Here is a 14176-nt window from a genome sequence, read left to right on the forward strand (position 1 = left end):
CTCAGGTGTCTCTATGGGTGTTCCTGGCTGGGCAGCTGGCTCAAGAATTGTCTTGAGCCACACATAAAATACAAATGGCTGGGGCAACAGCGAAAGAGTTTATCAAGGCAGTTGTAGGTAAGGAAAGGCAAATTTATTAGAGAAAGTATGAAGATCCGTTGCAAGGGTGCAACGGGCAGCACAGCAGAGAAGGGGCTGCCTGCAAAGAGGCAGGGGCTGGAAGGAAGTTTTATAGGGTTGTGCCAGAGGGCCTTATGTGCAGATAAGGTCGTGCTGCTGAGGCCTCGAGTGGAACAAGATATTTGGAAATAGGATGTCATGCCAGTGGGTTGTCTGTGATTAGCCGGCTCTCAGAACAATTATTCTCCCCCAACTAGGACCCCTTCCTCATTGTTGCTTACTTATTAGGACTCCACGTTTTACTTCCCAGAATCCCATTCCTACACACAGCCTCTCCCTCTTAGCCAGAGGAGCTGTGCAAAGGAAGTACCTTTTCATGGGTAAAAGACATGGTGTACCCACTCTTGCTGGGCTTCAGGGATTTTTCATTTCTATTGCTCTAAAAGTGCCTGTGTGCCTTCGCCCTGCATCCCATCTCCTTCATGCTTCCGAGCCCTTCTGTGGGCAGCACTGGGGCCAGGGATCTGGCTTGTTCCTGCTTTTCCTATGGTGGCCTGTCCCATCTTTATCCAGACAAAGTGGCTGTCAGGTTCTCTTGCCATTCCCTGTTTACAGAGACTCAGATACGTTAAGAAGCGAGCTAACGCTGGGTGCCCAGCTCTAAGGGGAGACCCCAGACAACTCCAATTTCCTGATGATTTCTCTTCCTTAACCTAATTCCTTCTTCAAGACCCTTGCAGACACTGCTGTACCAAGTGGATTCTGTATAACTCTCTCAGAAGCTTCCTCTTCCATGAAGCCTGTCTTGATTACCCCACCCCTGCCCCGCCCCCACGCCCTCAATGGTTAAGCCCTATGTGTGAACAGTTATGAGACGCTGTGGAGAGAGCTGTGGTCTTCCCACACGGGCTGCTTCTCTTCATTTGGGTCTCAGCAAAATGTATCTCTGCCAGATTCTGAATGTATCTGCCCCTGCCCAACCACTCCCCCACCGTATCCCCCATTTCCTCCACGGCGTTGACCACTCTCTGAGATGATTTTGTTCATTTGTCTGCCTTTACCTCTAGACCAGGGGTGTCCAATCTTTCAGCTTCCCTGGGCCACATATAAAATGCACTAATGATAGGTGATGAGCTACCAATAATTGCAAAAAAATCTCATATTGTATGTTTTTAGAAAGTTTATGCATTTGTATTGGGCCTCTTTCAAAACTGTCCTGAGCTGCATGCAGCCTGCAGGCCACGGGTTAGACGAGCCTGCTGTAGACTATGAGCTTCCCAAGGGCAGGGGAGTCTTCCCATATTCAGCACTGTGCTCTGGGGGCCTGGAACAGTGCCTGGCACTAGCAAATATTTCACAGTCATTTCCTGAGTGCTTGAATGAATGGCCTTTGGGGTGTTTTGACCAGACTGCAGAAGCAACACTTAGTGAGCGAGGCTTTGCACGCATTGTTTGGGACTGGGGAGGATTCCAGCCAGGAACTGTCAGAGGGGAGGTTCAAGTCTCACCAAACATCGAGATACACGTGGAAGCAACCACCCACAGAGCCAGAAGACAAAGCCCCCGGGGGAGCAGAACCACAAAGGGTTGTGTTCTAGTGGGGAGGGAGGAGTGGCTGAGTCCTGCAACGTCCTAGGCTTTCTGCTGGGACAAGGATTATAAATAGGAGATAAATAATTTTTAAATGGAGGCAACATCCTCGCCAGGGCAAAATATTATGGCCCTAAATTCTGGGCATTCAAATACTGGGCCCTGTTGTCTCCCTGCTGTGGTTAGAGGATCTGGAAGTGGGAAGGTTTCTGGCTCTGGCCCAAGGACAATATTATTGTAGTCACACAAATAATCAGAGCTTGGCATTAACTTTGGATAATGATGCCTCCTTCTCCTGACAAGCCCTTTGTGTTTTTTGGTGGTGACTGTTGTTGGCTGCATCCTCCAACTTCTTCAATGAGAGACCACTTGAAAAAGAAATAATTTGTCTTCATATCGCACACTCCGTCTGGGCTGATGGTGGGAGGGGAATGCGTGTGGGTGGGCTCAGCTCTGTTAGCTGTGCTGGCTGGAAGAGATTCCCAGTTTTTATTCAGCGCTCGAGCTGAGCTTTATGCTTGCTGACAAGAGGCGGGAGGCCCCTTAGACGTCTTTAGACACTCCCCCTGTGCGGGGCTGGGCACAGGCGGCTCTACTCAGCCGTTCAGCAGGCAGAAAGCCGGAGGGAGAGATCAGTGCTCCCACGGCTGGTGTCTCCTCTGCTGACAACGGAGGCAGTGCTGGGAAGCATGGATCTCCCAGCACCTCTGGATCCAGAAGCCTGAAAACAGGTGGTGCTACCCACCCCTCCCTAAGCCAATGGGCAGGAAAAAGAATTTCCTGAACAGATCTCCTCGATGCTTAAATATGCTGCTCTGGTGAACGGTCCAGACCAGGCAAGATTTGGGCAACAGATCAGAAAAATGAAGACCTGCACATGCGGAGTTGGAACAAGGACTACCCTAGTATTAGCTCTGTGACGGGGCAGCTTTCACTCTCACTTGGAAGTCTGACTTGATTTTGCCAGCAAGAGGCAACAACCAAAGGTTCACTTTCTCTCCTCCCCATCTTGGGAGGCGATCTATAGGGGTGTGCCAGCCACCCCTTATCCCTGCAGACCCCAGGTGGAATTTGCAGGCAGCCACTATGGTGCAAAATGTAATTCTAGTGTTTTTCCGCAGACGGCTGAGCCAAAGACCTGCCGTGGAAGAGCTGGAGAGAAGAAATATCTTGAAACGTGAGTAGCTGGTGATTCCTCTAGAGGTTTTCCTTCACGTGTGGTGAGGCTGTTGCACAAATTCTGAGTTCCCGTAACCCAGCCCTTCTCTGCAAGCGAATGCTCTATGCTCCCAGTAAACCTGAGCTGCTGAGGAATTCTGAAAGCAAGCCCCAAAGGAAAGCTGATATATCTAGAAACATTTTTTAATTTAAAAAAACTCCTCTCTCTTAGCATAAAGATGTTTTTATTTTCAGGGTTAGTTCCATATGTCTAAGCACATTAGGTTTTAAGCAGGTCTTCCTGGCAGTTTGGGTCGGGGTTCTTCTTGGCTACAGAAATCACAAAGCATGAACTGCATCATAAATCTCACTAGAGAAGGACACACCCCTTGCCTGTTATACTTGGGAGGAATAAAGCAGTCAGCTCAGGGAAAGTGAAGCCATGGGAAGCTTTCATGTGGCGGAGGACTTTGAGGTTCCAGGACCCTCTGTCGCTCCCAGGCTTGCGCCCCCTTGCATTTCCCTTTAGGTGGACAATTAGAGCATCTGCTGAGCACAGGTGTTCATGAGTAACCTCCATGCTCTAGGGCACTCTATTCCATTAAATATTCCATAAAGTCAGTGACTTAGGGGTGGCCAAACCTCTTGAAAACCTCTTGAAAAAGTGTTTCTCAAATAGTTCTTTAGTCATTTTCAGTTTTTAAAACATTTTCTACAGAAAGTGTCTTCTAATGGCTTGGATTTTTAAAGGACTTTTTTTTTTCTCTTTATGTGATGAATACTGCAGACTTTCTCTGAGTTTCTTATTTGTGAGCATCTTTTTACAAAGTTTTATAATGGTACCAAGCTGACTTTCTGTCAGAAAATACCGCAGAGCCCCTTGTTGGTCTGGGTACTGAACTTGAATTGATTCCTCTCTCCTTTCTTTGCCTCAATGCCTTCATTAACTGCCTAAAACAATCCCCTCCTTTATAGATTGTTGAAAATAACCCTCAGATAAAGACTTCTTCCTTTGACTGTTTAAACTTAAGATATAGTGACTACGGTTCTGTGTTAACTATACCATCTCCGAGGATTTAAAGAAAAGCTTTTCATTGATAACATGCTTAATTAAGTAGGCAGAAAAGTCAAGCTGTTTCAGTTGCCAAATATTTGAAGTTTTAAAAATTAAGTCACTTATTTGTAAAGCTTGTAAGTTGCAGATGCTACTAAAAGTAGCAGTCCAGACTTGAACCAGGCAAGTTCAAGACACAGAAAGCACCACATTCCAAGTAGCCTTGGAACAGGAAGAGTACTACAGCCCAGACTTTTAACCCAGGAACCATGTCTTCTTTCAGTAGCAGCCTCTTCCTTCCTAGGTCTTCCCACCAGCAAGTGCTTCTAATTGTGTTATTCTTTGGAAATAAATATCAGAGCCTTAGAAATAGAACTGTCTTTGGTGACAGGGAGCTAACAAGTGCATAACTGAAACTGACTGCACTGACCTTCAGTGCACAGAAGGGAAGATGGGTTTCCTCTGCGGTGGCCATGGCAATCCCGCCATAAACACTGTGCCTTCATTAGTGGATGTAGGTTTGTCCTTAGCTTGGAAGCCCTCTCTGGTGTCCTCAGTGGGAGGACCTGAGAATTTTACTGCTAGGTTTGTGGTGGGTGGTTGGTTTTTCTTTTGTTCTGTGGAGATGAGAATAGGGTAACTATATAGAGCCTAGTATGAAACATCATACTCATAGGCTCTTGATAACACAGGACTTCAAGCACTTATACTATATTGCATTTTCTTCTTGTAATCAGTCCTTAGAATATTACTTTTGTGTTTGCTTCAAGGGGGAACTCATGACTAATTGCAGTTGTATCTGAGGAGCACTCAAAACTCTGCCCAGGTAACACTATAACCTGGATAGAAAAGCAGAGGAGCAGTGGCCCCTTTCTATGACGACGGTAATTCTTTATCAGGCCCAATCTGTGCCATGGACTGTATTCAGTACTTGGTATATATTCCCTCATTTAATCACTGCAACATATTTGTGAGGTTTGCACTTTTTGACAAATGAATATTGGAAAAAGGATAGCACTAGAGTTCAACCCCAGGTCTGCCTAACTCCACTGCCCGTTTTCTTAACTACTGCATCAGAAGCAGTAATACGTTTTGGACATTCATGGAAGACTCATGTATAACTGTCCAAGCTGCTGGAGCTATTTCCAGAAAATATGGGTGTAGCAGTCCTGATTATGGGTCCCTTGCTTTGTATAATGTACAGGATTTTCTGAGTCTGGAAATAAGAGATCCACAAACATATCACTAAAGGGAGCTGAGAAGGGGAGGTCTGTGGGCTTAGACTAACAGGGAGGACTTCTTGGAGAAAGTATCCAACAGAGCACCTGGCACGAAGAAGCACTCTGACAGGAACTTTCAAAGATCAATTCTCCAAAGACCCTGCTGGTGACCTTCGTAGTAATGATGACATTTTTCAAGATAAAAAAAAAAGATCTGACTTGTTTCAATCTTTTCACATGGGAGTTGCCCATGGCCTATTTTAAAGAAATCTGAAAAATTTTGTCACGTAAATCCCTCATGGCTGGCCTTATCTGGACACTTTCACAATGTTTCTCTAATTTTATCAGCTTTCTGATGATACCTTAAAAGTATGGTTTTCTTCTGGTTTCTCACTTGTATAAAGAATTAAGCACAAACAGGATTTAATTACCTTTTTTAAAACACCCTAGTCTAAGATGACTCACTTAAAAAAATTACTGGAAAGCACAATATATTAAACTCTCATATAACCAATCCCACAAAGGTATAAATATTTGAAATGCATCTTTTAAATAAAGGCAGATAATGTGAAATTGTGTTAATTGCAAGTGGCAGGATTTCCCTTACCAAAACCTAGCACTGTTTCTAGGAATGCTGATTGTTGAAATCTCTTTCCTAGGAATGGAGCTATGTTCAGGTCACGGACCTAAGGCTTTATTTAGCAACGCAGAACACCAGAAATAGGACAGCCATTATCTTGTATCCCAGGGGGAAGCTTACATTTTATACTGTATCTCAGCACTTTGGTCTATTTTTAGCTTCCAAGTATAGGTGAGAGCACAGCTTGAATGTTAATAGTCACAACTTACCAAGCAAAGCTAATTTTGCTGAGGGACTTGGGCTCCTTTACAAGGCACTGTCATATAACAGTGTTCACGCTTCAGCAATGGAGAGTCAGCTAGGTTCATAGATATCTTAAGATTTGAAATATAGTCTGAACATATAAATTTCAGGCAAGCATATGCTGCCCAGGAGCTGAAGAAGGTGTTCCATGTTTTATGTTGGTTAAAAAGTCTGTATGCTTATTAAGGAAAAAAAAAGTAGTGGCAGTGCTATTTATATTGAAATGTACATACACACTTAGTTTACTACAGATATTTTTAATGTGGCATCTAAGTGCTAGATGTAAATATAAAGATATTTGGGGAGAAAGAAAATCAGTGAGAAAGACAGACACAGAGATGTCTACTTCCTTAAACAGCAGCCATATCTGTGGTTGTTTCTAATGCACAGAAGGGCTGAGGAGACCAGGTTGGGATGACAGCAAAGCTTCGCTTAGTACAAGTATTTCTGTGTGATGAGACCATGATCTCCTGAACAATGATTGACAAAGTGGGAAAAAGAAACCACAAAGAGTGATGTGGAAAAAGATCTCCTGAAGATCTCCTTAATATCTTACCTTCAGCTCCCAGAAATACGGATATCTTGGGTACACGTTCCTACTAAAGAGAAGAACTTTTCAAACTGTTTCTCTTTGTTATTTTTTTTCCCTATTTTAATCTTTCACAGAAAGGAATGATCAGACAGAGCAGGAAGAAAGAAGAGAAATCAAGCAAAGATTGACAAGAAAGGTACTATAAGCATTTTATTGCCTGAATAATAAAAGGTGGTCTAGAGAACAGCTGCTTCGGTAGCAGGTGGGATGAGTAATCTAGGTATCACTCTGTGATCATGAGTAATGTTTTCCTGGACAACATGGCATCAGTTAAATCAGGATATTTGCTCAACAACAGTGAGTCAACTCCTTCTGACATTCCCTACGGACGAAGTCCTTCCCTAGCACAGTAGCACTTGGAGAGGTGCATAACGCACATGACATTTTTTACTTATGTTCAGGTGGAAGCCAGAAGTTGATTGGCATTTTCTTAATTTACAGTGTCTGGGAAAAGCATACCTGGGTATCAGTGTTTTAGTTACATTTTGCACTCATCACTTTTGTTCACCTCCAATATGTCTAGAAGTTCCTTAGTTGCAGAAAGCTTATCTGTGACTCAAATAGTTACCATTTACTAGGGCCAATACAGGTAGCAACTCTATATACCTTAATCTACTTTTAAAGCCCTGACCATTTCTAAATTCAAGTGTTCTGGATTCCCCTTCTTTCTTGTGCTGCTCCATAATAATTCTCTTGAAATTAACAGAATATCCTTCCTAAGCTGGACATGTAATAACTTTATTAGCACTTTGAAAAAGCTTATCTAATTGTACCTGAAGCCATTGATGCCATAAGCTCTAAGTTAATTCACTAACTATTCCTTGAGCTGGTGCTATGTACTACTGGGGGTGTGACTCCTTCTGATAAAATATGTTGGAGGAAGGGGGATTGTGACTTAAGGGTACAGTATATAATTTAAGCCCTTCACATTAGAGATTGCTTGTATTCAGGTTATATATCACAGTTTCAGTTTTATTTTTATTTTTTTTTAGAAAGGTGCTGTTCAGAGTGCTTCAAAAAAGCTAGTTTGGCATGTGATACTTAACTATGATGATCTTTGATTTTAGCTTAATCAGAGACCCACTGTTGATGAATTAAGAGACAGAAAAATTCTGATACGATTCAGTGATTATGTGGAAGTAGCAAAAGCGCAGGACTATGACAGGAGGGCAGACAAACCCTGGACGAGACTGTCAGCAGCAGATAAGGTACATAACTGCCTGTGCTGGTGGGGGGTGTTGGATGTTATAATAAGGGCAAAATATGTCATGCCAGGGAGTTTATTCATAGACAACGGGAGTCCTCAACTATTTAAATTAAGGGTATACCTACAGTAAATATTGGTTTCTCAACGACAATTCAGGGTCAGATTGAGAAGTGGTTCTCAGCTAGGGGACAGTTTTGCCCATGTCTAGAGACATTTTTGATTGTCACAACTCAGGATGCTACTGGCATCTACTGGTAGAGGCCAGGGATGCTGCTAAGCATCTCACAATGCACATAACAGGTCCCACAACAAAGGATTTTCTAGTCCCAAATGTCAAGACTGTGGAAATTGAGAAACCTTGGTATAAGGGATAAATCAGAGGGGTGCAAGGCTGCCATAAGAGATCAACTGATAAGTTTAAACAAGAAGAGCTACAGTGGGGATAAAGAGGAATTCAAGAAAGCCTCTACAGTATAGAAGAGGTTCTAGATTCTCTCCCTGGACTTCTGCAGTTTGAGGTATCTCTGAGAACCTCCTGAGGAGTCTGAACTGAACGGTTAGAGAAGGAGGAAGCAGGTCATAGAGTCTCTGCCTGACATTTGCTGAGCACAGAGAGGCTAAGTTCTTATCTGTGATCAAACACTTGCCAGTCAAGATTTAAGCCCACGAATGTCTATAGAGTCTTTTTGTCACTTTCTTGCTTCTATTACTTTTCAGAAGACTTAAAGCCTTTAGGAAGAGAAAAATTATACATTCAGGCAAAGAAATTTGCTAATTGTTCTTCATTCTTCATATGCCGAGTATGAGTATGTACACAGATATTGCATCAACTTAGAGAAATGCGAACATGTTGGACTAACTTTCCTGGTTCTTTGTGATTGATGTGCTCAGAGGATCACAAGGATACAAGGAGAAGTATCTTTGGTAGTCTGTAGATGTGTTTGAGTATGAAAATAATATGCCCCTAAAGTTCTTAAAGACTTTCCTTGTCCCAGAGGCTATGTTTGATGTTTTAGTCTCATTGGGTCCCTCAGGTGTTTATCTGAGAAAGTAGTACATGATGCAAGTGGGCCTGGGGAAGCCAAAATATTAATGTATGCTGAAGTTAGAAAGGCTTATTTCTAGATTATCTCTGATTATAAAATTCCAAGTTCACTGAAAGCTACAGTTTACTCATTATCTTGGTGTTCCTGTTTCATTAGTGCCCTAAGCATGTGCTTGGTCCGTTTAGGTATGGAGTGAGTGGGGTTGGGGGAAGGGTTATCTTCCCACTTCAGTCCAGCAAATTAATTCATGGAAGACTCACATAATACTAGTCCTAGCCAGAGCAATAGAAAGAAAGGGCATCCAAACTGGAAAAGAGGAAGTCAAGTTATCTCTCGTTACAGACAATATGATCTTATACCTAGAGAAACCTAAAGACTCCACCAAAAAACTTAGATCTGATAAATTCACTGAAGTTGTAGGATACAAAAATTAGTAGCATTTCTATAAACTAATAATGGACTAGCTGAGAAAGAAATCAAGAAGGCAATCTTATTTAAAATAGGTGCCAAAAATACCTAGAAATGAATTTAACCAAGGAGGTGAAAGACCTGTACAAGGAAAACTACAAAACAATGATGAAAGAAATTGAAGAGGCCACGCCACACACAAATGGAAAGGTATCTCATGCTCGTGGATAGAAAGGACTAATACTGCTAAAATGACCATACTGCCCAAAGCAATTTACAGACTCAATGCAATCCCTATTAAAATACCAATGTCATTTTTCACAACAATAGTAAAAGCCATCCTAAAATTCATGTGAAACCCAAAAAAAAAAAAAAAACCTGAATGGCTAAAGTAATCCTTAACAAAAAGAACAAAGCTGGAGGCATCACATTAACTTCAAAATATAGTATGAGGTTATACTACCAGCACAGTTATTGGTATAAAAGACACATAGACCAATGGAAAAGAATAGAAAACCCAGAAAAAAATTCACATGTTTACAGCCAACTGATTTTTGACAAAGGTGCCAAGAACATAAACTGGGGAAAGGATACTCCTCAATAAATGGTGCTGGGAGAATTGGATATCCGTATGGCAAAATAATGAAACTGCACCCCTATTTCTTACCATATACAAAAATCAACTTGAAGAATAAAGACTTAAATGTAAGACCCAAAACTATAAAACCACTAAAAGAAAACAGAACAAACAGTCCAGGACATTGGTCTAGGCAAACATTTTATGGCTAAGACTTCAAAAGCACAGACAACAAAAATAAATGAGACTATATTAAACTGTAAAGCTTCTACAAAACAAATCAACAGAGTAAAGAGACAACAGGGAATATAGAAAATATTAATATCTATAAACTATTCGTCCAACAAGGGACTAATATCCAGAATATACAAGGAACTCGAATAACACTAAAAAAAAAAAAATCCCATTAGAAAGTAGACAAAGGACATGAATAGACATTTCTCAAAAGATGACATACAAATTGCCAACAGGTATATGAAAAAATGCTCAACATCATTAATCAATAGGGAAATGCAAATCAAAACCACAGTGAGATATCATCTTATTCCAGATAGAATAGTTATTAAAAAAATAAAAACATGCTGGAAAGGATTAGGAGAAAAGTGAACTTTTATATACTGTTGATGGGGATGTAAATTAATGCAGCCATTATGGAAGACAGTATGGAGACTCCTCAAAATATTTTTAAAAAACTACTATATGATCCAGAAATGCCACTTCTAGGTATAGAGCCAAAGGAAATCAAATCAGGACATTGAAGAGATAGCTGCACTCCCCTGTTCACTGCAACATTAACAATAGCCAAGATACAAAATCATCTAAGTGTCCATCAATAATGAGTGGAAAATGTAGTGCGTGTATATATGCATATGTGAATACAGTGCACACACACAAAATGGATATTCCACCTTAAGAAAATCCAGTCATTTTTGACAACATGTATGGAATTGGATGTTATTATGTTAAATGAAATAAGCCAGGCACAGAAAAACAAATATCGCATGTTCTCACTCATGTGGAATCAAAAAAGTTGATGTAATGGAGGTAGACAGTAGAATGATAGACACCAAAGCTTGGGAAGGGTGGCAGGGTTTGGGGAGAGAAAGAGAGGTTGGTTAACAGGTAGTAACATACAGTTAGATAGGAGGAATAAGTTCTGATGTTCTATAGCAGTGAAGGGTGAATATAGTAAACAACAATGTTGTGTATATTTCAAAACAGCTAGAAGAGAGGACTTGAAATGTTCCCAACACATAGAAATGATAAATACTTGAGGTGATGGATATCCCAAATACTTGATCATCATGCAGTCTATGCATATAACATATCACATGTACCCTATATATATGTACAAATATTATGTATCAATAAAATGTTTTACAAAGACTTCCAGAATATTAGCTACATACTAGCTTGGTAGGACTATGAGTATGGCAGTTTTAATGATGAACCAAAAATTGTTTATTTTTTTCTGTGTATTACATAATCGAGTCAACAAGTCTTAGGAATGGTTAATTTATAAACATGATGCTAATTTCCTGATTTTTTAACATCCTGAAAATGTTTTTAAATTTCAGGCAGCAATTCGTAAAGAATTAAATGAGTACAAAAGTAATGAAATGGAGGTACATGCATCAAGCAAGCACTTGACAAGGTCAGATTTGTTTGTATGAATTTCATGGTACTTATATTTATTTTTGAAACACATACCGCCCTGCTTCCACAAACCATGTATCCGGCTATACAAATTCAGCATTTTTCCAGAGAACTGTATTGAACAATCAGACTGTACTTCAATTAAGAATACTGCCTGCTCCCATTATTTCCTTTAGGACTTGGTGAAAGGTGATATGTATGGTAACAATATTGGTTTATTTAAGTAGTTAATGCATATTTAACAAAAATAAGCCTCAAGGCAATGAAAGTAATTTTTCTGTGTATTTAATTCCCCTCTAATATTCAGAATTCCTCCAATTTATAGAACTCAGCTATTTACACTTATAAAATGCTGTGAAATTAGTCACTCCCCACCCTCACATTTACTTTTTCCTATCTTAAATTATTAGTCACATCTTTAACACAGCCAGTGTTCTCCTAAAGCTGAGTATTTGTTTCCTCAGCAAATATTTGAGTAAGTAAGTGCTGAGAATGCAATAGTGAATATGATAAAGGAGGCTCCCATCTTCATGGAGTTTATGTTCCATTGGGAATATATTGGCTGATTCTTCCATAATCAAGACTTTTCCCATTAAGATGAATATATTCGCTGTCTATGCTACCATATGCAAGGGATGACACTGGGCTTCTTGGTGATGACAAAGTTGGGGAAAGATTTAACTCTTTACTTATTGAACTGAATATTCTTTCAGTATTTACCCCACTTCTTTTCTATGGCCATGACCAGTAGTAATTATGTGAAGTCCTCAGATATCTCTGATTCTAAAGCAGATGACTGTGATGCATGCTTTGTTCTCTCTCCTTTTATCTGAAGATGCTCATGCTCAAGGCCCACATACAAAGAGAAAGGAAATCCTGCATGTAGATACTGCCTTAAACTAAAATAATAGTTTTAGTTTTCTGTTTGTTACAAAGTGGCCACTGCAATTGTTATCTGAAAGATTTACTCTGTAAGATTAATACGGCTATAGAATAGAAACTAAGTAAATGGAATTCCATCTTAACCCATGGTTTTGGGGTGAATGTATCAAGGAGGAAGGGAAAGTTGGATGAATAGGAGAAAATTATGCAAATAGTTTGTTTTTTAAGGTTACCTCCCATGACTAACATACTTTTGGGGAGGAATAGGTCATATGAATGTTTAGGAAAGACAGTACCAGTAAATAATGAACAATTACATTTAATGCTCATTCTGTCTTAAACAGAATGACTACATATTCTATATATCGTAATCTCAATTTTGTACGTTTTCTGATTATACATTAAAATGTTTAGTAAAGATGTTTATTGTCCTAAGTTGATAACTTTCTAAAATAATGACTCTAATACTTGAACATAAGGAAATAAGATCTTTATACCACATTTTAACAATTCATATGAATTTAAGAGAACAGTATTTTTAGTTATGAGATTTTAAGTGTTTTAAAATTACTATGAACATATTACTCTATAAAAAGTCATAACTCTACTATAATTTCCAATAATTTATTAACAAATTCATTATTTCTACTGATTTAACAAAGCCCTGGCCTTTCTGTGTACTTCAAGGGCTTACCTCGCTGTTTTAAAACTAAGTTCTAGGTAGTCCTAAGAATTCAGCATAAAATAGGGGCCTTAGAGTAGGAAGCCCTCTGAGACTCTACCCTATTTTAACTAGAGTAGCTCCATCCTCATGTTTTACATATGGGACTTCTGAGAAGCTTTTTAATAGCAGCAAAAACTTTGTAGAAGGTTTTTGGCTATTTTAACTGCTAGAAATGTATAACCTTAAATTCTTTGTCTTTTTTATAATATCTAGATTCCACAGGCCATAGAGATTTTCTTCTGAGAAGAATTTGTGTTTAATTTTTTGATACCAACACTGAACATTCATCAGGGAACTTTCCTGAAGTTCAGCTCAAGACTACCTGCTGTGTTTGAGAGAAGAGCAGGATCTCACACACACAGGTGCAATCTTGACCACACTTACCTGCAAGAGGAGTAACCAGAGGACACACTTCCTTCCTTCTTTGGTGTCTGAGGAGTGTGAACTGTTGGAGTCAGTTAAGACCCAACATAACTGTATCAGAAGAAAACTGTTGTTTGCCTTTCAACCTTGTTTTACAGTTCTGCAGTGTAATGGAGGACGGGCAACGTGCATGTGCAGGCTCACCACTCCCAGGCCTCTGACATGAGGGACATGTGACAATGTCATTCAGTATTATGTTTAAAAGACATTTTTATCCTGATCATTATTAATTTGAAAACTCTAAGTTCATGTTATACAAAATGATTTACTGTATTATACTTTTCCTTTTTTATATAATGTCTAACAAAAAATACAGCTGCAACATTTTGATTCCTGTTAATTTTGTTCTTTAATTAAATGACTACTTATTGCAGGAAATTAACCCAGGCTTTACATTTTCTTGGGGTTGGGATGAGTGGTACTTTAGAACAGGGATCTGTGAAACAAGTCAATTCTTACTTTTGAGCCATCAGAATCCAAACACATGAATGAGAATTCCAGCTTTTTATGTGTTTGGTAAATTGTTTATATATGTGGTTTGTGCCTTAGAAAATCAAAATGAGGGCATTTAATCAAGAAATAAGCAATAATTTGTTGAAAAACTATCAAAATGAAAAGTATCCCTCTTTAAGAGTA

The 14176-nt window shown here is 39.7% G+C and overlaps 1 protein-coding gene across 6 annotated transcripts in view; it reads left to right on the forward strand.

The window, feature by feature from the left end:
• The window catches only part of PHACTR3 (phosphatase and actin regulator 3), a 275267-nt gene extending 261345 nt beyond the window's left edge, over positions 1-13922 (forward strand). For 5 of the 6 annotated variants that reach the window (XM_023231975.2, XM_023231978.2, XM_023231976.2 and 2 more), the window contains 5 exons: positions 2832-2887; positions 6692-6753; positions 7685-7825; positions 11433-11509; positions 13331-13922. In XM_023231975.2, the coding sequence (XP_023087743.2) occupies positions 2832-2887; positions 6692-6753; positions 7685-7825; positions 11433-11509; positions 13331-13346 (352 nt within the window). In that variant the 3' untranslated portion in view covers positions 13347-13922. The remainder of the gene's footprint in view (positions 1-2831; positions 2888-6691; positions 6754-7684; positions 7826-11432; positions 11510-13330) is intronic. The other variant, XM_023231974.3, reaches the window with a different exon arrangement.
• Positions 13923-14176: the final 254 nt, after the last annotated feature.

This window comes from Piliocolobus tephrosceles, chromosome 20 (assembly GCF_002776525.5).
Source record: "Piliocolobus tephrosceles isolate RC106 chromosome 20, ASM277652v3, whole genome shotgun sequence".
Lineage (NCBI taxonomy): Eukaryota > Metazoa > Chordata > Mammalia > Primates > Cercopithecidae > Piliocolobus > Piliocolobus tephrosceles.